General features: G+C 41.6%; 3 protein-coding genes across 3 annotated transcripts; 1 reads left to right on the forward strand and 2 right to left on the reverse strand.

The window, feature by feature from the left end:
- Nucleotides 1-489: 489 nt before the first annotated feature.
- nfs1 (NFS1 cysteine desulfurase) lies at nt 490-7,527 on the reverse strand. The gene is made up of 13 exons (XM_070847226.1): nt 7,181-7,527; nt 5,684-5,760; nt 5,455-5,571; nt 5,181-5,264; nt 4,595-4,747; nt 4,401-4,494; nt 4,049-4,183; nt 3,659-3,816; nt 3,462-3,567; nt 3,147-3,228; nt 2,806-2,889; nt 2,222-2,311; nt 490-2,035 (listed from the first exon to the last, which is right to left on the reverse strand). The coding sequence occupies exons 1-13, from the start codon at nt 7,284-7,286 to the stop codon at nt 1,972-1,974; spliced, it is 1,350 nt and encodes a 449-aa protein (XP_070703327.1). The 5' UTR covers nt 7,287-7,527; the 3' UTR covers nt 490-1,971.
- A 3,122-nt stretch (nt 7,528-10,649) lies between these two features.
- c2h6orf89 (chromosome 2 C6orf89 homolog) lies at nt 10,650-16,143 on the forward strand. Its single transcript, XM_070851023.1, has 7 exons — nt 10,650-10,948; nt 11,172-11,337; nt 11,490-11,638; nt 12,241-12,392; nt 12,724-12,859; nt 13,224-13,347; nt 13,969-16,143. The coding sequence occupies exons 1-7, from the start codon at nt 10,760-10,762 to the stop codon at nt 14,049-14,051; spliced, it is 999 nt and encodes a 332-aa protein (XP_070707124.1). The 5' UTR covers nt 10,650-10,759; the 3' UTR covers nt 14,052-16,143.
- An 804-nt stretch (nt 16,144-16,947) lies between these two features.
- Nucleotides 16,948-23,026, reverse strand: dram2b (DNA-damage regulated autophagy modulator 2b). Its single transcript, XM_070843542.1, has 8 exons — nt 22,842-23,026; nt 21,454-21,666; nt 20,810-20,877; nt 19,820-19,962; nt 19,550-19,727; nt 18,546-18,628; nt 18,349-18,441; nt 16,948-18,179 (listed from the first exon to the last, which is right to left on the reverse strand). Exons 2-8 carry the CDS (start codon nt 21,582-21,584, stop codon nt 18,045-18,047), a joined length of 831 nt encoding a protein of 276 aa, XP_070699643.1. The 5' UTR covers nt 21,585-21,666; nt 22,842-23,026; the 3' UTR covers nt 16,948-18,044.
- Between the last annotated feature and the right edge of the window lie 3,529 nt (nt 23,027-26,555).

Here is a 26,555-nt window from a genome sequence, read left to right on the forward strand (position 1 = left end):
CATGCGTCAGAGCGACACTGCCCCCTACCGGATGAACTGTGATAATGAAACTAGATATTTACACTGTATGTCCAAAAGTAAGTGGACGCAGCGGCCTGACCTCAACTCCATCCCATCCAGCACCCTTCGGCCTTAACGCCCACCATCGGTGTTGGATCTCAATGATGCTCGTCGATTAAAGGGATCCGTTAACTAAGTTGTACTTTGTAAAAAGTTACTTTGAAAAAAATGCAGTTTTTTCTCTGATAGGTGCTCATGTTATATGTTATTATTAACACCAATGTGATATTTATTAAGTGTTTATGATATTTTTTTATTCATTCTCTGTTGTTCTGTTTGTTGTGTGTTTGGGTAAAGACCACCACTATGGATGGACAATGCAAATGAGTTCAGGCTATAAATGCTGTGGTATGTAGCATTTGTTTATTAAATGTAATCATCCTGATAAAAACAAGGATTTGATAATAAAAAAGTAAAACAAAACAAAGGTTTATTGCATAACAATGAAGCAGAAGTTTATTGGGTAATGTTTATGATGAGAGTAACAGTGATAGACAGTAGATGCTGGAGTCTAATAAATATGACCCTTATACGTCAGCTGACTACATCCAGGAACACAATACAATACTTTAAAAATCCTCTCAGACTGCGAGGACAGAGATCCACGTTGATCAACTGAATTTTGTAAATGTTTTTTTTTTTTACTTTCAGGATTGCCTTCAGATTCCTGTCCCGTCAACAACCTCAGACACAAATATGTGACACTCTGGATCTGATCTGTTGTTACTCTCCAACATTTTGCAATTCAGCCATCGTGGTCAAATCGAAGCTTGTAGAGTGTTCCAGACTGTAACAAAATAATCAAACTGTGGCTGCTAACACTGACACAATGCTGCTGATTTGCTGAATACTGATCACTGACACGGGAGGAAAAACTGAAAGAGTGAGATCTGAGATGGAGAGGACAGTGCATCATCTGTGAACAGAGCAGGAGGTGATCTGTGAATAATCAAGGAAAAGGTTGTCACACAAAGAGTTATTAGCGAATCATCAAATAAACCCAGTGAGTTTAGGTCTGCTGCCTTCAGGTGTCGTCCCCAGTCTCGCTAAAGCTCCTATTTTGTTTGCAGTCACTGTGGTCGTTGCCTCATAGCACACAGCAAGATTAGCAGTTTAGCCAGCTGTCTTTGCATTTTACTGACAAAACTGTTTCACTTTTGTGGGGGTTAGATCACCATTGTAACTTAGATAGATCTCCGTGGTAACTTTCTCTGCAGGGCTGGCATGATCCAGAGCAAGTTCACTTCACAAGATCAGATCAAAACCTGGCGACGGCCCAATCAGATCACTGGAAGAATTGAGTCCAACAGGATCCTGACAGGGCCAAAAGTACTGAGTTAAGAATAAAGTAACAAGTAATGAGACCGTCTTACCCTTCTTTAAATATTTGAACATTAATCCTACAACAGCCTCAAATTTAATCTCACCGTGTGATTATGTTTATTTTCTGTTGCAGTAAATCACCTTATATAAGGTCCTTCACAGTTCTTATGAGGTTACATGTGACTGGCTATAATTAAAAAACTCCTCTTTTAATGTGCCCAAAGAGAGCCAGACTAAAAGGATCTGACTTTGTGATACAGGACCCAGGTGTCACAGCCTCTGGTGACTTCTCAGTGGAGACACAGAAGAACCTCGTTGGCCAGCAGAAGCCAACTGATGAACAAGTGACCAAACACAACATGCAGAGGTTGCCGTGCATCGGCCAACTCTCTGAGCAACATCTCCTGATAGAGCAACTAGAGGTGCTTCTACAGGGACACAGAGCCAAGACTACAAACAGACTTCAAGTCAGACAGGAAGTTTGTGCGTGTTTGTGTACAGGAAGGAAAAGCTGGTCTACTCCCATAAATCCCTGGGAATCATCGTTGTCGTCAGCCAGGAAGTGAGCGAATAGGAAGTAGGAGGGGTCTAGTGCTGCGTCCACTTGATGCTCTTCAGGTCGATGCCATCTTGAACCATCTCCCACAGAGGACTGACAGACAGACAGACGGACAGGTTATTGGGTGTTACCCATCAAACCATTACCATATAGGACACATCACAGATAGTAGCACCATCACCCATTAATGTAAACAAATAAACTTAAACTTGACATAATAGAAATAATGGAAAAGAACTACCAAAATAAGAGCAGAGTTATCAGTGTAGCTGAACTGACCTCATCTCCCTGAGTCTGTGGACCTGCTGGATACACTTATCTGCTGTGTAATCCACCTCTTCTTCTGTGGTGAATCTGCCGATACCAAACCTAATACACACACACAGACACACAAAGGTTTACATTAACCTACATGTGAATCACCTGAAGCCAAACCAGAGAACAGAAAGGCTGCAGAGAACCATCTCCAGCTGCAGATGTTTAGACTGGTGCTTCAGTCTGCTGAGTTTGTGATAAGGTATGTCTTCCTATTTGTGAATCTCTGCTGCTCAGTCTGTCACTGAAATGTCAGAATATACAGTCTGGTGTCAACATACTTCAGCAATAAATGAGAATCATCTATGAGATCATAGAAAAAATTAAAGGCATTCTCCTTATTATAATTAAAACTGTAATCTTGAAGAATGCATTTAAACTCAATCTAGTTTTTTTTTTTTAACTAAACAAATAAATCCTGCTTCAAATTAACATTAGAATCAGGACTATTAACAGGATCCAATATACTCCTGAAGAAATGTTATTAAATTGAAATAAAAAATTAAGTTAAACTTGAGGATGTGAGTGAGGATGAAGTGTGTTCCTACCTGATGGAGGAGTGAGCCAGGTCTTCATCTGCTCCGATCGCTCTGAGGACGTACGATGGCTCCAGAGAAGCTGACGTACATGCACTGTGAGAACACACACAGACATTCATCTTTTATATACAAGTTCAAATTCCCCAATGGATTTAACTTTGTTTAATTTAACAACGTTGTTTCTCATAATAACACACATTGTGTGTATCCTTGAGGTCTAACAAATATGTTAAATACATTTCCTTCATTTTGCGGATGTTATAAATCATGGCATGCATTGTGTGCATCAATGTTTGCTAACTAATAGTCTTCTTCATTTACAACAATTTTAGTACAAGTGTGTGTCTGACCTCCCAGATGACAGAGCGACATCCTTCAGCGCCATCAGCAGACTCTCTCCCTCCACATAGGCAAAGGAAAGGTTAACACAGCCTGAAATGGACACACACACACACACAGTCAGATAAATTCATCTGCCTCTGCCTCATCATCTGTTATTTTGTCAATATAAGACAGGAGTGTAGAAACCTCAAACTCTTCATAGGGTTTCACTGACAGGTTCACTTCAAGTTCTTGTTGGTTGAAATTCAAGAATTTGACAGTAATGTGTTGTTGTACAAGAGTTTCACTTCTGTGTGTGTGTGTGTGTGTGTGTGTGTGTGTACCATGGTAGCGTTGTTGCAAATCTCCATTCATGATGACGTCAGGAATCGCAGACATGATCCTCTGGACCAGACGATTAGCCAGCATGGACACTCTTTGATGATCATACTGCACACACGCATATATACACACATAATAAGTCCCAGGAAGTTTGGGTGCATTTGTTGAGTCTCCAGATGTTTGGGTACGTTTGTTTTACCTCCATCTCTTGCTGGGCGATGCTGCAGGCAGCTCCCAGACCAACAGCCAGCGGGGTGGGGACGGTACCGGAGCGCAGCCCTCTTTCCTGCCCGCCCCCGTTCTGCAGCGGCTCCATCCGCACCCTGGGCCGGCGGCGCACGTACAAAGCGCCCACACCTGTACACGTGTACACACACACACACACACACACACACACACACACACACACACACACACACACACACACACACACACACACACACACAGTCAATTTAACTTCCAAGCAGGTCAGCATAACCTCCTTGTACCACAAGGGTCAAAACCAAAACCCATTATGAAACTATTGTCTTGCCTAATGAGCTCTGACCTTAAGAGTGAAGGTCATATCTACAGTAATGTTACAGCTAACCTTTGGGTCCATAGATCTTGTGACCACTGATGGACATCAGATCAACCTTCCAGTCCATGACGTTGATGGGAATCTTTCCGACAGCCTGAGCGGCGTCAGTGTGGAGAAAGATTCCCTTAGAACGACAAATCTGACCTGTGGACAGGAAGGGTAAAGCTCAATTCATTAATGCTTCAGAGATCAGAACATCAGATCAGAGAGTCCCAGTGACAAAATAAACATCAGAAACTTGGTGAAGGCTGTATATGGTCACGGTGATCTGCTTTATTCTGAATTACGTATACACAGATGTTTCAGAAATGGGATTTCTGAACGCTGGAAGTAAATAACATGTTTCAGTTGGCATGGTTACCAATCTCTTTGATGGGCTGCTTGACTCCGATCTCGTTGTTGACGGTCATCACCGACAACAGAGAGGTGTCGGGGCGGATGGAGGCCTCCAACATCTGAGCACACACACATAACCACACACCGAGTTTTAATACATACAATGAGTTCTATGTGAGCCACACATGTCCACTCTGCCAGCGATCACAGCATGTGTACCTCCAGGTCCAGCAGTCCATTCTTCTGGACTGGCAGGTACGTGATGTCGAATCCTTCGGCCTCCAGAACTCGACATGAGTCAAGAACACATTTATGCTCCGTCTGCGTGGTGATCACATGACGCTTCTTGGCCCGGTAAAACCTAGCCACGCCCTGCAAGAGAGGGAGAGGTGGGGTCACTACTGACTGATCACAAACTGGTTTTCTCATGGTTTTATAATCTGCACCTTTTCAAAACATCAATTAAATTCAACAGATTAAGTGCCACCAGTGGATCTGCTCACAGACGTAAAGCAAGTCTCATCATTTTCTACTCCCTCTTCAATAACTTTTGATTGAACAAAAGGGAATGTAAGTGGTAAAGAAAACGCTAGGGGGGAGTAAACAGCACCGAGAAAATAGGGAGAAGCTCAGGGAGCTATTGTGACTGACAAGCACATTAGCAGATAGTTCTCACTATGTCCCCATATCTGTTCTCATTGTGAACAAAAACAGGAGGAGGTAGTGGTGAGAGGAAGAGAAGAGAAGGTGTAATGAAAGGAGGGAGACAAAGAGGGAGTGATGAATACGGGGAGGAGAGAGTGACCTTGATGGCCATGTTGTTGGACTCGGTGGCTCCGCTGGTGAAGATGATCTCTCTCGGGTCTGCTCCAATCAGATCAGCCACCTGCTGCTCGGAGAGAGACACAACACACAGTCAGTGTCTCTCTCTCTAATTCAGAATTTAGGAATGATGAACACACAGCACCTTGTATAAGGTTTACAATGAGGAAATAAAAACTCAGAAAGTATAAGAAAAAAGACGACTTAATGTTTACATGTTACTACACATTACACGCTGTACACAAATATCTCTCTACCTTCCTGGCTGTTTCCATGGCGGTCTCGCTCTCCCAGCCGTAGGCGTGTGTTCTGGAGTGAGGGTTACCATAGTAATTCACCTGGTAGGGCAACATGGCATCCAACACCCGGGGATCCTACACACACACACGAAACTGTAAATGTTATGAAGTGTACTTGGAAATAACTTTCTCTCTGACATCAGCTGGTAAAGCCTGTAACCATGACTACGTGGCTGGTAAAGGTTACCATGGGTGTGGTGGCCTGGAAGTCCATGTAAAGGGGTCGGAGGTCATCTTTCTCCAGTTCTTGCTTCTTTATCAACTCTGCAGCACAAAACAACAACAGGCAGACAGTCAGCTGGTTTCACTCTGAGTTTAATCAGATCCCTACAATCCTGAAGTGAAACAATGGGCCAGTGCTTGTTGAGTCATTCGGCAACTATGTCTAAAGAGCCGAGTTCTGAAAGTTGAACACAGTTTGAGGTAGTCATGTTAGTATCAAAACATAACGATGTATTATTAATATATTTGTTTTATTAATATACTTTTTGTTGTCAATTCTCTTACATATTAACAAACACAATGCACATCTTTATATGCGAGATTGCACAACATTAGTACAAATTTCAGCAAACTACAATCTTCCCATCAGTTTTCTGTGTTGCAACAGACAAATCTTTTTACATTCTGTGTTCCTCACCAAAACACTCTGTATGTATCCTCTTACATGTGTGTTAAGTGTACGTCCGTATTACCAAAAGGTGACTTTTGAGGTATTTTAAACCGAGAATATATTACATCCTGGCCTGCACTCTTCTTCTTCCCTGCCATTGCAGGTAGATTGCAGCATACTTTAACATGTAATCTCCACCTGCCAGGGGACCAGATGACCAACTGATAGAAAAATTCCACAGGAAACCTTTCATACACAAACTATTGTTATTCTTGCACCTACTTTCATGTTTGTTTTTCTATTGTGTTCACTGGAGCAATGAATCAATGCAATTTCCTTCTCCTACACACACAACAATACTTTCTACCTTGACCTTGATATTTCAACTGCAACTTTGAGCTGCTTCCAGCTTCTTTATTAGTGTGGTGGTTTTAGCCTACAGCCTGACTAATACTGGAACTATGAGGCCAGTTTTAATATTTCAGAATTTAAAAAACCATAACGATATATCAAAAGATTGAATACACTTTAATACATTGACAGTGTGAACACTCATGCAGTGATGAGGATCCATACTGTGGTTCATTAGAAGCTTTTACATTAGACCTAAAATATCTATCTCTTTATGATATATAATGTTCAAACTTCTTGTTTTGAGTGACCAACTGTCCAAAAGCTAAAGAATATTAAGAGAAACAACAAACATTTTAAAGAATAAATAATATAAGAAAGGCATACATGAAGGTAAAACAAATAACACATAAAATAGATTCAGGTAGTTTAAAGTTATTTTTTTTAAATCTAAGCAGAGCAGGAACCATACACCTGACAATTGACATAAATTATTTATCAATAGTTCCTGAGGAGCTACAGGTTTAAATTGATTTCATAGTGCTACTGTGATGTTACAGACGGCTCTCACATGTCACTGTGTCAGATTTCATCAGCCAGCTCACAGGTCTGCTGAAGTTTCCAGTCTCAACACTAAACTGCGTCATTTTGGGATTAGCTAGCCTCATGCTAGCAGCTCAGGGTCAGGCATCCGGTTAACTTACTCCACACCGATGTTACCTTTATGCAAAGTGCTGGCGGTTCTCCGGTCAGAGCCCAGCCCGAGAGGGATCCACGAGGCCGGCCTGAGCAGCCGGGAGGAGACGGTCCTGCCCGGAGAAAGCATCTGGACGGTGTGCTGGCTTCACCTGGAGACCCGCTGACCTCCGATAACAACAACACGCTGCCTGCTAACAAAACTCCTCTGTAAACCGGCTCTAACCAGCTTATCCTGGAGGTTTCTGTGGAGGAAAATGAAGATGCTTCACGATCTAAGACTGAGTTTTAAGTGTGTGCGAAGCTTGGTTTGGTTTGAGCAACGTTGCCGCCTGTCAGTGTATCCGAGTTGTAGCAGACTCAGTTAGTCAAAGTAGACACACTAACAAAGAGCACTTCCGATAGGGACTTTCAAAATAAAGTCGTCCTAATGACTATTGCGAAAGTTTTTTACGTTTATGTAAGATTAAATTTTTTATTTTTATTTTAGAATGTTATTTTGAATGAAATTCAAATTTTGTGATCGAAATTAAAATCACATTTCATTAATTAATTGTGGTGAATGTGCTGTCTCTCTGTTCCCGAAGTGACACTAATCGAAACATACATAACATTTTTCGAACATGTCTTATTTATCCTGTTACTTGCTTGATCCGGTGACTCTCTGCAGCTTGACACAGGTCGCTGGCGCTGCTGTTTCACTGTTTTACAATAGCGGAAACAGGGGGCAGGACTTCCTCTGGACATGCTGCGCTCTCATTGGCCAACAAGCGTTGTTTTGGTCTGGTTGGAGGCGGGGCCAAGACCTTTCTCTGCCCTCTGATTGGTTACAGCCCAGGGTTTATGAAACGTGGTTTCAGTCTCATGTGTGACTCATTCAGTAGAAGTAAGCTTTCATAAACATTGTGTGCAGTTATGAAACTTAATCTTGTGCCAGTGTTACATTAGAATTGAATATTACAACAAAATGTTTTGCAATGTTAATTAGAACTTTAAATATCTCCATAAAGTGTTTTTATATGTTTCTCAAACGTTGAAACTGCTTTGTGAGGGTGAAGATGGGAAATGTAAAGGTCAGTCTGACCTGACAGACTAGTGTCTCTTCTATTGTTTTGAGAAGCAGATAGATAAAGATGTAATATCTTTGATTGTGAGAAACCAAAAGTGCTTGTTTAGTAAACATATTCCTTCTAGATACATGCCTACGCAGACAACGCTGACGGCTGGTGGAGACTGATGCTGAACATGGTTGTGTGTGATATCCTCTCAGGACCCTTTAAGATCTGTTGGCTAACTCAGCTCAGGGCTCCTCTGACAAGCACCCCGCCCCAAGGTCTGTCATGAGCCCAGTGCTGCCTGAACCCCAGCATTGTATTGCATTGTATTTCACCTGTGAACCTGAATTAAAGGCGCTTCTGAGACCCGACTGAACCCTCCGGCTGATCTGTGAATAATCGTGGGCTGTCCATGAAAGAATGCGGGTTCTTACACCAGTCTTCACCTGCCAGTGGATCACAAACTCCCAGACAGACAGGAGGCAGCAGGTGAAGCTGGAGAAAATCATATCCAGCACCTGCAAGCATTTGGATCGGCCACCAAACACGACGGGGACAGATTGCAATGGACATTCAGGACTGCACAGCCAGGAAATGAGAAAGAAACATCGCTATAGACCCATTTAGACCCAACGCTGGACACACCTTTTGCCAACTCCTCCCGTCTGGCAGGCACTGCAGAGCACTGTACGCCAACACAAGAACAGTTTCCCCCCACAGACCTTCACTGATGAACTCATATGAGCAATAAGTCTTATAGCATCTAATACAACCCAGATGTCATATAACTCTAATCACCTACTGTACCTACAAGTTCTACATTGTATTGTAGTTTAAATGCAGTTTTCTTTCACCAGGTAGATATATCCTCACTGTCAAATATAAATCTAAACACAACCCACCTCATGTATAGAAATTAACCTGTTACATAAATCATTTCATATTTATTTTAGCATCTTTGCACTGTTGTCCTCTTTTTTTTTTTTTACCATTTCCATGTTCACATATTTGGCCAGAAAAGCTGCTTCTCTTCCTGAAATTGTGTCGAGACCGAGTCCTTCACTGCGTGTCATATATATTCTGGACCAGTTGGTGGCGGTAATGCGCGAATTTGTAAAACGACCAGAAGAAGAAAAGTGTATCAGGCCTGTTTGTGGCCACAGATCGCATCCATAGAACTGTTGATATCTTATTAGCCGCTGCTGTACGTCGCCGATATGTGTCTACGTGTCCGCCATATTGGGGAGGTCAAGATCCATTGGTATGTGTATTGATAAATGCGGACTTCACCACAAAAACGACCCCAACTCGTTTAATTCTGTGCCAACTTTCATGAAATTAGGTTCGTCATAAACATGAGAAATTCAGCTGCTTATATGTATTAATTAATTATATGTAGTACTAACCCTCTGAGTAGCCACAACTTATACTGGGACATGTAAACTCTGGTCTCAGGCAACATCATGTGTAAATTATCCAAAATGTCTGCTTTTATGAGTTTCTCCAAGAATTTAGATTTATGCATCTATGATAGTCTTATAAAACCGCCAGAATATATGCACAATATATAAGGGTATTTTTTTCTCCCCATATAATATAATATAATATAATATAATATATATAATATAATATAATATAATCCTGCATGTCCCATGAAAGTTGTGGCTAGTTGCGAGTTTAATTTGGCTTAGAGTTGATCAGATCCACCCACAGTAACTAAATTTGATTCCAACAAATAACCAGTATCATGTTCAATTCCTCACATTTATTACAAATCAAATTCCAAGACAATCGGTTCAGTATTCGGTGTGTTGGGAGTTGATTTTGTAGTAAACTCCTCATCTCCTGATGTTTATACTTCCGGATCTTGACCTCACAAACATGGCGAGGCGCAGACGCAGGTCACGTGAACGACCGCGGCACCTACGTTTCTATGGCTATAGGTTGTCGCAGCAATGCCCAATAACTAGCCAGCCACTTATTCTTTTAAAAAAAATACATTTATTTTCGAGCACAGCGCCAGGAAGAAGAGGCACCCATTGCGGCGGTAGATCTCACATTAAGGTGAAACTCTCAGTTTTCTGTTTTATTTTCAAGCGATGTTAGATTAAAGTGTTAGCCAAGGCTAGCAAAACACAAGCTAGCATGTCAGTGCTGGTTGGTAATGTTTGCTATGCGGTGTCAACTCAGTAAGTTTTAGCCTTCGCTAATGTTATGTCACATTTCTTTAATTATGGTGAATTTGCCGTCTCTGCTCCCGTAGTGACACTAATATGTAAAGTGACTGGTGGGTCTTGGCTACAGATGGACCGATGTCTGCTGTGTCTACTTAACGAAGCAGGAAGAGAATGAAACTACTTTCCTTTACTGAGTCCGCTAATGTACTCTACACGTCTCCCTGTGGTCATACAGATATCTGGTGATCCCCTGCTCAGCGGTCAAGTCACAGTCATGGGCCCGTGACTCCATAGCTGACACCATGCTCCTGCAGCCCGCCGCAGATCACCACCCACTTGTGTGACAGAGAGGCCGCCGTCTTGCTGCCATCATGGGGACGACGATGAGTGAGCCGTGCATCTACGACAAGCTGTCCGAGAGCATCGACATCCTCCGCCAGTCGGGCTACCGCTATGGCATGTCGGAGAGGGAGATAGAGAGGTTCATCAAGCAGGTCCTGGAGACCAATGAGCCCAGGAGAGAGCCCCCCCAGTTCCCCATCTTGAGAGCCACCATAAAGGTCAAGCCCAGCAACATTATTACACTGCTAAAACAGAAAGAGTCGACAGAGAATGACATCCATGAATCAATAATTGTGTAAAAGTACAAAACATGCAGATAACAGCATCTGAAATAAATCGCCTATACATAGCTAATACAGTGCAAAAGAGTGTAAAGGGTCATTCATGCTTTGTGTGCCCAGAGGAGAGACACAGCTCTCAATGTTGGTGTTGTCTCTGCAGTTTGTGGTGGCAGTGGGCTTCCTGCTGGTGGTGGTGCTGGCCTTCACCTACCCCCAGAGTGCCCCCCAGCTGGGCCTGGTCAATCTGGGCTGTTACAACTGGTCATCCCCCCTCAGCCACGTCCGCCTGCTGTCCCTGCCCATCGCCAAGAAGTACAACCTGCAAGGTGTGAAGCGTGATCGCAGTGTCCCACTTTCTGCTTTCTCACAAACACACACAATGTGCCTGAACAGTTCTGTTCTGAGAAAACACAACATATGTAAACATTTAACGGCCTGTAACTTAAGTGAAACATAAAAATGTGTGTGTGTGCTGCAGGTTTTCATGAATGGTGGAGTGCCGGCTCTCTCAGGCAGAATCTGGTCAACTGTTCGGGCTGTGCGGAGATCTCCTCGGTGCTGGAAGTCCCAGAGAGCCTCAGGGGGACGGTCACTCTGCGGCGTGGGCCACAGCTCGTCCTGCTGAAGGTCAGAGATCAACACAGTCAGGATGGGCCTCCCTGTAACACCCATAGGTTACTAGTTTTCTTGTAGTGATCTCCTCCATGCTCTTCACCACAGGAGGTTGCTTGATTATATAAAACCATCAGTTTGAATTGTTTCCATGTTGTCTCCGACAAATCAGGTTTTTCCTGCCAGGTTAGTGGATGGCTCGATTAGTGCGACACTGATAAGTCTCAGCTGCCATTGCTATGGAGAAGAAGACCATGGTTACTGAATTCACCCCTAAGTGATTTAAATGGCTGTTTTATCAACGTCTTTTAATGTGAATATTTGATGTCCAGTCCTTAGGCAGTGTAGACTGGACAAGATAAGTATGAGCTTTTAAAGGAACAGCACAGCATTTTATAAAATACATTTGGTTGTCATCTTTCCAGAGTCAGATGCCAAGAATCATGATTGATTTATTGTGATCAGAATTTCATCATTGTTAGACTTTTCTAGTCTGTTTGCAATGTTGCCAGACAACAGTGACATGATGTTGAGCAGTACTGGGTGACAAATGCCCCCATCCAACCCTTTTCTGTTTATTTGAACTGGTTCCTGTTTGTTCATACTGGTCTCTGCAGGGCGGGGAGTCCCTCAGTGTGCAGCGGCAGCAGCTGGAGGAGCTCTACTTGGCCCATTCAGGCTCAATGTCCATTCTGCTGGAGGAGGACGACGGCCTGCAGAACCACAACCTCGGCCTCCCACAGGGACCTGCAAACTTCACTCTGCTCTGGTACACATCTGTGTTCAAAGTACACGTCCTGACATGCACAGGCCTGACCTGGGACCTGAGTCATTGCATAATGCCAAAGTTCTTGTCAACACTGCCAGTTTGCCACAGTAATGACGTACCTCTGCCTTCCTATTAATATGCATTTAGTGTGTCAGTGTCATTTGCAGCTTTAAGCGTCATTTTCTGAACAGAAAACTGTATTTTTGGCTGATAAATAATCCACTTAAGCAGGTCACTATCTGAGCTGGTACCGACCTTGGTATATGCACCAAAAGTGGTGTTCACTGATTGTGATGAGTGATCGGCGGTGTGTGTCCTGTTGTCTGTGCAGGAGGTTCAGCTCTGGGACCAGGGAGAAGGTGTTGAGGTGGCTCTTCCCGAAGGCTGAGCTCTGCCCCCTGCTGGACAGTGCCGGCACCATCGTGCAGCGCTGCCTGGTCACACACAGCACAAACTCTCAGAGCAAGGTCAGTCCAGACGCCCCCGCACAGAGGGACTGGAGGACCAGACAGGAAATTTATTTTTACTGAGTGATGAAAATGGAAATACTCAAAGAATAAAAGGCTAAATAACAAACCATCTCCTAGAGGGGGTCAAGTGCAATTACTTTTTCCTAAATGTATTTTAAACTTGTGTGTTGATGTAGTGAAGTTTGATCAGTACAGATACAGACAGGTGTTGTGTAGTAAATTAAAATCTTCTCCTCACTTTATTGCAGTTTTGCTCTAATTGTGGGTGGAGATTAGTAGATAAAACTGTAGCGTGCTGTTATTCACCACAAATGAGCCCTCAGCCTCCGCCGTAACTCTTTAGTCGTTGTCTGTGTTTCAGGGTGTCGGGGTGTTCGGCTGGCTGGTGGTGGGCGAGGGGCTGCCAACAGTTCGAGTTCTGCCTGTTCAACGCTGTCAGAAACACTGCAGCTCCTTCAACTTGTGGCTGACACCTGGAGACATGGGTAACACCCGCCGCGCCCAATTTTATCCACAAACACATTTATCAGGACAGAACGACATCTTTAGACAGTTCAAATAAATACTTTCCCACCACTGTCCTCTAAATGAATTAACATTTATATGAATAAAGTATCCTGTGTGCACCATGTGTGTTTTATATGGAGCACCTAGAGATTTTTATCTTGTTCACGGCAGATATTATCTTTTGAGCACAAAATAGTAATTTGTGTTTAAAAAAAAAAAAAAAAGATTTAGGAATTTTTTGCCAACGCTAAGGATTTTGCACTGCCGCCCTACACTAATTAATGCAGTTACCTCGTCTACATAACTAAGCAAGTTATGATCTTGTGTGCACATAGAGTATATATGTTTTATATATTTTTTTTTTTACCATAACATCAAACAGAAAATAAAAAAAAGTTTGATTAACAGGAGACCGACTGTCGCCAGAAAAGCATAACTGATGAATAAATTTAGCTGCTGTTTAGCCTGTACCTCATGGTCTCTGAGGTGTTTGCATGCTGCATCTGCTCTCCTGATGTGTGAGGTCAGGTGAATGTCATATGTGGCTGTTGAAGTTGTGCGGTCTGACGGTTGTCCCCTCTGACCTCTGACCTGTGTAGTGTATGCCGACCCCCGGTACTGGCAGATGGAGCTGTTCCCAGGGCGAGGCCAGAACATCATCTGTGACGGATCGGCCTTTTAGCCTTCAGGTGGAGCCGTGCGCAGGAGGACGGAGTTTAGGACCCGATGGCAACGTGCAGTTCGTCTGTGACTGTTTCACTTCCTGCTGAGGCGCTTTCAGAGCTCGTCGGCCTTTCTGGGGCCCCGCCCACTGATGCCTTATGACTCTCCGGCCTTTTTTGCTGACGCCCCGCAAATCTAATAATCCTTCCACCTCTGAGGACTGGAAACCACTGCACAGTTTGGAAAAAGGAATCTCCTGCAGGTTTTGAGGGTCGCGGTCAGAGGATTGAGGAATGCCTTTTTGACTTTGTCCTCGTGTATAACAGCGGAGCATCATCAGGCTTTAAACTCTCCGCAGCTCTCAGATGTTCTGGATGTCCTCGTGCCATAGCTTCAAGCAGATCTCTAGCATTAAAAACACAACATCATGAAACATGAACCCACTGGCTGTGTCTCTGTTTCAGAAGGTACTGAAACACCGCTGACCTGGTTGCAGACGTCCGAGTCACAGTCCACATCTCCGATATGTTCAGTGATTCAAAGATGAGTCTCATCAACAGCTGTTTTCCTCTGTTCAAAAATCGAGTCCATCAGAACTTTATAGGTGGTAAGAGTAGGGAACGTCATCTTTTTGGGACAGAGTGAGTGAAATATCGAGATGTTTTCTGCTACCAGAGAAACCAAGTAGACATTCAGTGTGATCACCAGGGCTCCTTCAGCCGCTGATATTGTGCTTACATGGTGCATATTCTTCCTGCATTTAATCAACCAAACTAAGTTTAGGACCATAGGGAGCTCTAAAAGGCCCCACAGCTCACCTTTCGCCCCAGACCCCAAGTCAAACCAGCACCTGCTCATATCCTCATCACTTCTTTCTGCTGTGCATTGTGGGAACTTTCCTGTAATTGAATGATTTAGGTGTCAGAAGTAGCTGGTCATTTGATACATCCTGTTCTGAGCCGCGAGACGCACCTGCACCTTCACTTTCTCCCCAGTTTAAAGGGCCAGATCACCCAAGTTAGTTTTCTCAGAGTCACAGTTATCTCTGGTGGTGTCTAGAACACAACAACAATCAACAGTTTACGTTAGGAGTTAACAATAATAGTTTGGTTTTCTGTATATTACTAAACAAGATAAGTTTGCACCAAAATAATCAAACTCATTTGTACTTAGAAAGACAAAGAAGAAAACGGTGAAAATTATATGCTGTTTATGACATTCGTGCCTGTACTTGACATTGCTACCCAATAATTTACAAAAATAACAATGTAAAAGCATTTTTCTATTTTATGTAGGCTAAGATCTTCCCTCTGGTGTTTCTGAACAGTGGAAAAAAACAGTCCACTGATAGAGTTGTGTTTCTTGAAAATCATCCGTTTAGTGTAAATTCTACAGACATCAGCTGAGAATTTCACCTTGGCGCGAACATAATTAACAGCTGATTAAATTGACTATTTAAATTGAAATTGAAATTCTGTGGATTATCCAGACCCCTTTTTCTAAATGAGTTCTTAAGTAAAAAACCTACATTATCTAACTGGAGAGAAAATGTATCTTTGTATTTTGGGTGAACTGACCCTTTAAAAACAGTCACTACCACAACCTCATGGGCAGAAAAGATTTTAATTTATTTTCATCCTTAATTTTTGGATTTAACTGACAGAGCTGCGTCGTTATTTATTATGATTGTATGTATATATGGTCACGTCATCCATTTTAATGATAATAATGGTGTTATGATATTATTATACCTTGATCTGTTGTGATTGTCAGTACAGACAGAAGTTAACATCAAATCGTCTTCAACGCATTGGGAGGTTTCTTCTCCTCAAAGCATCCAAACATCCATGAACGTGTGGAGGATTTATTCTGTGCGTTATCAGGGTTTCCGTGGGTCCTTACAGAGTCTGAATGATATTAAATCAGTTTGCCAAAGTCAACGCCTGTCAAATCTGAGGTTCAGTGTTTTTGTTTTGGTGCTGTAAAAATCTCCAAATTTCCAAACATCACCAGTTCGGGGCGCTCAAACAAAATTAGAAGTGAATCCTCAAAGATGTTTGCTTTGCATAGAAATGTCATAGTTTTATGAGAAAATTAAAACTGGTCATGTATTTGCTTCCACCGGCGTATTGATTCTTTTAAGCTCGTTAAGAAGTCTTGTTTGGGATTTCAAAAGTAACATAATGTTGTTTAACAGGAAAAATCTGAAGCTCTGGGCTTCCATAGGAGTCCTCACCCAACTTTTGGCACATTTTTTTACTGTGTGACTGATTACTGACTCCAGCGTGAATGTCTGTCATCGTAGGCTGAGTGAATTTGGGTTAAACAACGTTGTGTTATTGCTGACAAATCTTATCAAATTAATAATCCACTAATTAGCTTATTTTGTCCTTGACACCTGCCAGTTTGTTGGATACTGGAGGGACCACCTGAATTTGTATTTTGTAATGACTCTCAAGGTCCCAAGATTAAACTCTTAAGAGTTGAATCAGTGTAAACTATAATATAATTTGACCGCAGTATTAGTATAATTATGGCTATAGCCCTGGATGAAGATGAATAAACACTGGAGGAGGATGAACGCTTTGGTAAGTGAACATACTTAATATTTTGCATTCATGTCACTTAGAGATCCGTGTATCTGTTAAATGTAAGATGTTTTCAGGTGAGAATCAGCAGGAGTCGGGAGCAGCTGATCAGAGAACAGCCGACAACAAACCTGAAGGAGCTCCACGTGTTAATGCTGTGAGTAAATCTCAACCTAAGCCAAACAGTTCTGATTTTGATATTATCCTGCAGACGCAGAGCAACGTTAGCATCACATTGTTGGTGTGTTTGTGTCTACCTGATGAATGGATGTCCAACAGTCTTGGCTGTGGTCTGAAGTAAACAAAGTATGACCACAGTACCCTATGAACAAGAAATAAATCTTTATTAGTCTGTGAACAGTGTACAGTGGGTCTATTGGTAGGTTTAATCGATTAATGTAAGATTATTTACCAGACAGCAGGTCCTGTGGGGTCTGCAGTGTGCCACCAGAATAATCATAGCCTGTGTGATAATAATGAATACAATGATCTGTAGACCATCGTCTTTACAATGTGAGGAAACCAGGTGCCAGCAGTGAGCCTAAAGATTAAGTGTATTTCAACCTAAACAACAATGTGGGGCTGCAGCAGCTCTGATTGGCCAGCTGTGTGTGTGTTAGCAGGAGTCTGACCAATCAGAGCTGCTTGGTCTTTACATTAAAGGTCCCCTGTGGAGTTTTTGGGATCCGTGTTTTTATGAGGTATATGTCATTGTTTTGTCGTGACATGATACACATTTCTGCCAATAGGTTCATGCTGTTCCTCTAAGTGGCAGCGATGAGCCAACAAGGGCAGTGAAGAAGATTTCTCACCAGTAAACGTAAAAACTTTATAAATACTTTAAAAACAACAACTTTGCAAGTATTTTGAGGGAAAAAAATGCATTTAGTACATTGGTTAGGTCTCAAGCTTTGCATCATTTAGAAACAAACTGAATACCTTTATAATACTTCATATTAATTGATTATAATTTGGTTTGAAGTAAAGCATCTGGAATATGCACAATATTCAGTGGTATTTACTAAAAACACCCTTAAAAATGAGTATAATGCAGTAAAATGAAATCAGACTGATAACTGATTATCTCGGTGCTCCAATAAATATTCTTTCCCTCACATTCATAGGAAGTAAAACAGTGCAGTGTTTTAATATTAAGTGTAAGTGATATAAACTGGAGCACTGAAGTAGACAGAGCCACTAAGTGGAACCGATGTAGTTTGAGGGTCAAGTGCAAAGCATTAAAGGGTCAGTTCAACCAAGCTACAAAAAAATATAAAAATCTCTCTCTCTTGTATTATCTGAGAGACTGTCTGACTAGATGAATAAGTTTGGGAGTGTTAACAGCCAACCACTCCAACTTTAAGAAAGTCCCCATAAAAAGCTGTATGAAAGCAGTTCTTGGGAGCAGGATGCTCTGCTGCTGGTCATGTTCTTCCTGCCAGCAGTGGCGACGACTCTGAGGCATCAAACTTGTTGTTATGTGAAGCTGCGATGCCACCGTGAGGCCAGTCGTACAGGTGGCTGCTCTGCAAATCTGCTTCTGCTCGCAAGTTAATTTTCTTCATAAAAAAAAAAAGAGAAAGACCATGAAAAGTTAGGAAATGTTCATCGTTTCTCAACCCAGATCTTAAAGGACTCGTTTAAGGAAATAGTCTCATTCTCGATGTTCAAATTGATATTGATCTCATGTCTGTGTTTAGAAGCTTAGCATTAAGACTGAGTGAGTACCTGAAAATCTCTGATGTAGGTGAGGAAGAAGCTGATGAAGGAGAAGGCCAGAGACCACTCAGACACGGTGCTGATGATGTGAGCCGTGTAGCCCTGAAGAAGATACATAGGGACTTAAATGCTGTAGTGATGATGCAAAGAGCAGCATCAAAACCTTTACCCCATTATAATACAATATATCACACACACACACTGACCGTCTCTCCAGGGGTCCAGTGCAGTTTGTGAGGCACGTCCACTCCCGGCAGACTGCTGTACATGATGACTGATGATACGAACACTGACAGGAGAGGACGCTGTTAAGGATCACAGCTCACTGCTCGGCAACACCGGCAACGCCGCTAATTAAACAGGATGTGTGTTAAGCTGAGCACTGCAGGGACGGTGTGTTTTAATATACAGGTGAGATTCTGGTTCAAAATATCCAACATGCATGTTTTGCTGCCTTGTGTATGTAAACTGTGTGAAGTGAATGTGACGGAAATGTTCCCACCATGACTGCAAAACTGAAATGTGTGTGTGTGTGTGTAACATGATTTTACTGGGGACTACTTCTAAAAGAGGACCGATGATGGTATAAACTCATGAATGGATTAATACCAGCTGTCCTTGTGTTTTTTGATATTTTTTTTCTGTTTATTTAGCAGGTTAACTTGTTTAACTTGGTGTTAGTGAAGATAATGTGGATCCCGGCAGGGCTGAAGCAGGAATTGGTGGGCGGTACCTGCTCAGGCCTGTTGTGCTGACCAATCAGAGAAGACTTGGCTTTTTCAGGAGGGGGCTTTAAAGAGTGTGAAAACTGGGTGAAAAGAGCCACATGCAGCATGAGGAAAAACATGATTTACATTAACATTACAGGATGTAAAACTATTCCAGTAGGATCCCCAAATATGAACCTGAAAATTAGCGCAACGTCACCTGTAAAAGTTCAGGTTATAGGAAACTCAGGGTTATGGGTTTAGTTCCCTTTGAGGAAAATAGCTATTAAAAATCTTTTCACTTGTAGGTCTACGTGTATCTTCCCACTGACTATGTATACAGTTACAGAACTGGTTTGACTTAAAAACCGTAAAACCGTTCTCTTCGAATAATTATGGTCTCACTACAACCCTACCTACTACTACCCTACTACCTCTAGTATTAATCAACCCCATCATATCTGGACTCTTGAGTTTCTGGCTGTCACCATGTTGGAGGATACTGCTGATGATGCTGCCCAGGGTCCAGACTCCGATGCCGAGGCGGACCAGGTAGGTGGTCTTGCTGTGGACATGAGGCTGCATGTAGCGCGAGAGTAGCGTCTGAACCAGGATGTAGAGAGCCCCGACCCCGAAGGTCAGCACCGCCCCGACCAGGTGCATGGAGAACAGTGTGGTCTTCTGCTCGGACAAACAAACACGTTCACTGCAGACATGCTCAACACTTCAGACACTGTACAGGTGTGCACTGATCCAGGACCAGCAGCGCTCACCTGGAAGTTGGCGACCACGCACATCCCAAAGGAGCTCATCAAGCCGAGCAGCAGCCCGAGGCGGTTCAGTCGGTTGAGTCTGAGCTCGTCCTCACCTGTCAGAGCCTCCACCTGTTTGTAACGCACGTAAACTGTGGCCATACCTGCACACGCGCACACGCGCGCGCACACACACACACACACACACACACACACACACACACACACACACACACACACACACACACACACACACACGCCAAGATAGTCAAAGTCCAATAACCATATATTACATATCACTCTATTTTTTTTGTTATGTAAACATTTTGGCAAAACTTTTTAAAATTCAGTTATAACGACAAGTTTCAAGACAGAATATTCCATAGCTGTACAATAAAATACCCACGACAGATATTAAATTAAGCTATTACAATCGATAACTAAAAACATGTACAAAACTAACAGAAAAAGAGGGTAAAAATATAATCTGCTGATGATATCCTCAAATGTCTTGTTTTGTCTGTCAGTCATCAGTCCAAAATGTAATCAGCCTCAGAAAACCCTCACATTTAACATACATGCTGAGACCAATTCACCATTTATCAAAACTGTTTACAATTAATTCTCTGCTAATCAATTAAAACTATTTCTCAATGGTTGGTACACCAATCATTATGCTCCGGTAAACTGTAAGATACCAGTTATGAGTACTTTTTAAAATAATTTTTAAAATTAAACTATTGATAAATACAACATGGATTAAATGTTCACTCTGTTTACATTGTTAGAATATGAATTATATTAATTATAATTACTCATTACTTTTTCAATCTTATGCAGTGTTGTGAAAAAGCTTTCATTGACTACCACACCATCATTTTTAGTGCATTTGACAAATTAAGAGGCTGAACCTTGACAAGACACTGAAGGAAGCAAATAATATCACAGCCAGAACACTGAATGAGACCGTTTACACATTGTAGTGTCACACTGTGTGTGTTTGTGTTGTACCTAAAAAGGCTGACACATCCAGCATGATGCCAAACACACACCTCTCTGGTGCCATAGTTCCTGTGTCGCTGTAACACACAACAAAGTTAATTAAAGAGAAGTTTGGTTTATTTTGTTAAATAGCCAAAAAAAACCAAAAAAAACAAAACATGTTTATTGTCAGACGTGTAAGACATGGAGAAAGGTTCATTCTGGCATCAGTGCTGAATCTCACACCACAGACTGGCACTAGTGTCCAAATACATTCATGTGACATCCTAAAAACTGAGAGCTTTTGTCTACTTGTTTCAGAAATGTATTATTTCATCATATTGTCAGTGTAAACTGCACGTGTGCTGTGTGATGGTACTGACAGATTGATAGGCATAGCAACAGTAACTAAGGTGGTGAGGTTTCACAAAGAAATTAGTGTACATTTTTATTTTTTTATTTGACTACACAACCTGCCAATTTATCACCTTTTTACACAATTACAGATTTACAGAGTTAATCATATAATTGAATTTGAAAGATTTCTGCTAAAATGTTTATGTAACAAAAAATAGAGAGGCATGTGATCTATGGCTATTGGAATTTGATTATTTTGACTGATGTGTGTGAGTGTGTGTGAAAGAGAGAGAGACAGACAGACAGACAGACCAGACCTGATATAAGGCACCAGAGGATCCACATGTCTCAACACCACCGCTGTTATGTAAGCGAAGACAAAGGACGCTGCTGTCCAGATGACCAGCGCTGCGGGCAAGAAGCAAAGACCCTGCTGGAACCACCACATGTCCTCCTCACTGTGTGTGTGTGTGTGTGTGTGTGTGTGTGTGTGTGTGTGTGTGCGAGTGCGCTGCTGCTGGTCCTCTGCCCTGTAGACAAAACACAAACAGTGATAAACGCATTGATATACAGCACACAGTGGCCATAATCATCCGCATTGCTGCTTTATTGTATTTATTAAATATTATTGATGCTAATTAATGTTTATTTTCCATTTAAGCAGAATGTCTTATTACACCATCCATTATCAGGCTGCTGTTTCTCCAGTGTGGGGATTTGCTGCTTTTCTCCATTTTATATCATAGTAACCTGAATATCTTTGAGTTTTGAACTGTTGGACGGACAAAAGACATTTTGGTAATAATCACCAAAATATAACATATGACCAACACATGACACAAGACAAACATTCACTATTTCACTGTTTGAAATAATGTAATAGAGCTGAAACAACAAAGTCAGCAGCTATTTTGATCATCAATGGTCATGTTTTATTATTTAACAGACAAAGTAATTAATTGAGAAAATTAGCCACAAATTTGTTGATTCACAGCCTACAATAAGAAATATGAAGGACAATGAGCGTGTGCTGTCATGATTATCACTATCTGCCATTTTAATACCCTGATCCAACTCACATCATCAGTTAAAACTCCTGTTAGTAGGTAAAAGGACAGATTAGACCAGTAAATTAAGTCTGGGATCTATTTATGGGACTTTCTGACAAGTGGAATTAATCTGAAACGAGCCTGATGAGGAGCTCCTCCATCCACAGCCTCACCTGGGACTTAATGTGATAAAAATGTTCAGGGATCGCGTAAAGCACCGTGCAGGAAATGTCCTCAGGGAGGAAGTGAAACAGAAAGTCAGACAGAAGTGAGTAACATTAGCTGTTTTACTGCTCTCACCAAACCCCATTAGACAAATCTGACAGTTTGAGGTTATTGTTTTTATTTCGCTAAGCTTACACACAAGGGCCCACCCTGAATACACAAGATTTACATAGTCACACACCAAACATAAAGTCACATTACCCTAAATGGTTAACGACTCCGGATCATCACCTTAACAAATACTATCACTAGCTAACAGTTAGCTAAATACCGCTAGCTACGCCTGATAGCCCTAACCGGACACTGTTAACATATATTTAAGCGTTTTTACAGTTTTACCAGCACACAGCAGCCAGGCTGAGCAGCTGCGGTCACATGAGCCAAGCCCACTGACAGAAAGTCACTTTTTAACTCAACATAATGACACTCACGTTATTCCAGTCCTCCAGCGTCCATAATCTTCCTGTGGCAGAAAAACTCCTTAAATCACCAATTCCCAAACCTGACTCTGGTACACGGACCCCGCTCAAATGTCACTGATCCTGGCTGTGCTGCAGTGGTCATGCACCACCTTTCCATCTAAACAAAATTAAGTTTAAAAGTTGTCACACCGTCGTTGTGGTGGACCAGTCACGGGTGAAGTACGCATGCGCCAAACATGAACAGGCTAAATCCGAGGGATTAGTGAGTCCTGAGGACGGTCTGTCAGGAGAGAACAGCTGGGGAGGCGACAGGTGTGCCCTCAGTACAGACTGCAGGTGAGCGAAGATCCTCTAAAGTGTTGAGAAAGCATCATTTGGTGTACTTATACTGATCATTAGGGGGTAGTCAGCAGAGACAGTAAATAAGGCAGCATTTCTCCTAAATCTTGGTTATATGTAAAAGCCATATTACATTAATAATCGTCAATATCACTGTAGTATTTTATACATTTGTCATGTATAGTGGTTTTCGAGCAAAGCGTAAGGTTAATTTTTTTTTTTGGAAAACACACATACTAACTTTTTGATAAATATGAAGCTACTGCCAGCAACATTTTAGCTTAGTTTAGCATGAAGACTTGAAACAGAGGGGAAACAGCCTGGTTCCATCCAGCATAATAAAATCTAACGCTACATTTAATTAGTTTAATCCCAACAGAATCCAATGAGGTTCTATTATATGGCTCTGCACAGTTGCCAGGCAACCGGCAGAGAACCAGGAAGCTACCAACCTTGGCCAAGAATTACTCAGTTTATGTTTGGGACATGTAGTCCCTCTGCCACAACCAAGTAGCATTTTTACCCTTTGGTTTTAATTTGGAATAAACAAAGAAAATATAGCGTGTTAATCGCATTTGTGTATTTCCAAAACTACTGAACTGTTCCTGTAAGAAACATACCATGTTTGGACCTTGAGGAGCTCCATACTCTGTTTTTCCACACAGGTGCAGGAAGGAGGACACGAATCCTTCCAGTAAAACACGAGTAGAAACCTGGTTCCAGGTGGGAGTATGAAATTTATTTGCATTGGTAGGTGAAGGAGAGATTGTCAGGTGATCTTGTGTACCGTATTTATCTAAGAGCACACTGTTCTGCACACTGGTTGATATACCTGAGCTTGCCAGTCTGGCCAACAGAAGACAAACTTTTACACAAGCATCCCAGAGTAGAGACGCACACATTGATGACGAGATGCTCATCATGAAAAGGCTTCATCTCTGTACAAATCAATGGAAAGCAAAATCGTTTAAGGCAAACTTTTACTAGCCACAATGAGAGTTGACCCGACATCAGTAACTATATGCACATGAGCTGATGATTTATAGTTATTATGAAAAGTTGTTCAGTTGTAGGTTTCAGGTAGAGGCTTATACAAAGAATCTCCAGCTATAGTACAAACTGTACACCAGTATTGGACACATGCAGGTAAGGGTATCCATTTGTTTCCCATTTTATCCTGTAACACCCAGTGTGAACAGAAGCACTGTAGAAAAGCAAAGGTAAAAACTCCTAATGTGACATTCAAGGAACGACTGTTTGTAGTCGACGCTGTTTTTGATGTATAATGTACTTTTTACAATCACATCCTCTGTCAAAAAAACACGTAGAGAAATTGAGCTCAACGTGGACATAAGTAAAGGTCAATTTCTCTTTAAATGTTTTTTTGACAGAATTTGTTCCTTAAAGGTGCAGTTCACACAAATCACAAAAATAACTTTCCCACTAAACCCCAGCTGGTAAAAACTCAGCAGCAATGTCTTTTCAGAAAAATTTCTCTTTGCACTCATAGCACTAAGATTTTATCTTAAATTATTTCAACGTAATTCTTGAAATATTGTTGCATGATCATAATAATTGCTACTTTAGTTTTCTATTATTTAATTTCACAAAGTTAAAACTTTATTCTGAAGACGTCTTTTTCCTAAAATATCATGGCTTAATTGCGGAAGTGTTGCAACTTTCTCTTGTACAAGATTTCATATTACGAATCACACCTATAGTTACACGTCTTAATCCCTCTCAAATTGTGATATTAAAGGAAATAGAAGAAACAGAAGCATTTTTCTCATTAAATTATGATTTGCCAACCTCAAAATATTACAATTTTCTTTCTCGTACCATTTGTAATATTTTCTCTGTTCATAATATACAACATTACTATTGTGACTAATTAGAAATGATTGACATTGACAATTAACATTCTCAAATTATAATCATAAACCTTACTATTACAATTAATTTATTCTTAAAAAAAAAAAAGATATACAACCTTTTCCTCAGAATATGACATCTTTATTCCATATACTGTATAATATTTCTAATATTACTCTTATAATATTGCATCTTAAAATACCACAAGGCATTCGGGGGCTGAGGTTTTGTGATTTGAGTGAAGTGACTCTGAAACACTTGTGCAGGCTTTGTTTCTATGAATCAGACCGACAGACTTTTTTCTCAACAGATAACTGAACCTGAACTCATCCAGTCAGGACAGCGACATTGTTCTGAAGCTTGTGTACATTAATGACTATCACTACAGTCAACCCTTCGCATTGTAGACCAACATTTTAAACCAATTTTAGCGCTTTAGTACAGTATTTGCAGATAGAACTTTTAGACTAAATATAAATAAAACAGGCACAATATGCAAAAGCAAGAAACTATGTTCTTCGCATTAATACAGGCCATCTTCTACACGTTGTCTTCAGAAGCAGCAACATTAAACACCCACTCAGCACGAGGTGCTGTAACACTATGACACGATGTTGGTGGATGTGGAGGCGGAGTGAGCAGCAGCCACTTCAAATAAACAGGTTTTTATTAACTGTCAGGGACAAACGTTTGATCTGATTCTCGTCAGTCACTACCTTTAAAACTGTGACGTCATTGTGTGACTTAGTCTCCTACACACTCCGTTCATGTGCGCCTGTTCTGCTTCAGCACGAGTGTTTTGGGAGGGAAACACAATGTCGACCAGATGAGCATGATGTTTACATAGATAACCGTCATGGCGGCAGGAAGTTGTTAATTTTGAAACTCTGTGTTATTCTTACTGTCATCAAACCCCATGAATAGACCCAAACCAGCAACAATGAATCGCTCTGCTAACAAGTTTTTTGTCTGTGCATACAAAGTCTGATATCTTATTCTTCTGTGCCATTAAGCTCAACTGAAGTCCAAAACCAAATAAAAACACATCAGTGCCTCAATCCCACATTCATAGTGGGTAATAGTCCCTACCAATGGGTCATGCCCTCCTCTTTCATTTGGTCAGCTGTATTGGTCCTTTCATGGGATTTACTGACAATAAGAAAAGTATAGAATGATAATATCGAGTGAAGACGACGGGTGAGAGGTGACGGAAAGTGATGGCTGGTGAAGTGATCTCTAACTCAACAACAGCAGCAAAGATGAATAAAGTTGAGCAGAGCTGAAATGAGTTGTGCCAGAAGGAGGGAGGACAGACGAGTCTACATCGTGCCGCTTCACTTTGTAACACTTCTTCAGCTCTGTTCCTGCCAGCTGCAAAATGTGGCAAAAATTCATTCTTGACCTGAAAGGCCTGCCTACTAGCTTTCAGAGGTATCGCTCTGTATCACTCGAGATGCTGGTAGTGGACCTGTGAGTTTATTTTAGTTACGTGTTAAATAATCTGACCGTGTC

Source organism: Pempheris klunzingeri, chromosome 2, assembly GCF_042242105.1.
Source record: "Pempheris klunzingeri isolate RE-2024b chromosome 2, fPemKlu1.hap1, whole genome shotgun sequence".
NCBI lineage: Eukaryota > Metazoa > Chordata > Actinopteri > Acropomatiformes > Pempheridae > Pempheris > Pempheris klunzingeri.

What these genes read in the sequence shown, in the direction of transcription:
- nfs1 (XM_070847226.1), bottom strand. Translation starts at nt 7,286, where the DNA reads ATGCTTTCTCCGGGCAGGACCGTCTCCTCCCGGCTGCTCAGGCCGGCC. An exon ending in ATGGACTGCTGGACCTGGAG is followed by an intron (nt 4,495 to 4,594) that starts GTACACATGCTG and finishes GTGTGTGCTCAG; the next exon opens with ATGTTGGAGGCCTCCATCCG. An exon ending in CAAGATCTATGGACCCAAAG is followed by an intron (nt 3,817 to 4,048) that starts GTTAGCTGTAAC and finishes ACACGTGTACAG; the next exon opens with GTGTGGGCGCTTTGTACGTG.
- c2h6orf89 (XM_070851023.1), top strand. Translation starts at nt 10,760, where the DNA reads ATGGGGACGACGATGAGTGAGCCGTGCATCTACGACAAGCTGTCCGAG. An exon ending in TCTTGAGAGCCACCATAAAG is followed by an intron (nt 10,949 to 11,171) that starts GTCAAGCCCAGC and finishes TTGTCTCTGCAG; the next exon opens with TTTGTGGTGGCAGTGGGCTT. An exon ending in GCTGACACCTGGAGACATGG is followed by an intron (nt 13,348 to 13,968) that starts GTAACACCCGCC and finishes TGACCTGTGTAG; the next exon opens with TGTATGCCGACCCCCGGTAC.
- dram2b (XM_070843542.1), bottom strand. Translation starts at nt 21,584, where the DNA reads ATGTGGTGGTTCCAGCAGGGTCTTTGCTTCTTGCCCGCAGCGCTGGTC. An exon ending in CCTCTGGTGCCTTATATCAG is followed by an intron (nt 20,878 to 21,453) that starts GTCTGGTCTGTC and finishes TGTGTGTTACAG; the next exon opens with CGACACAGGAACTATGGCAC. An exon ending in CCTGGGCAGCATCATCAGCA is followed by an intron (nt 18,629 to 19,549) that starts GTATCCTCCAAC and finishes CTCTCCTGTCAG; the next exon opens with TGTTCGTATCATCAGTCATC.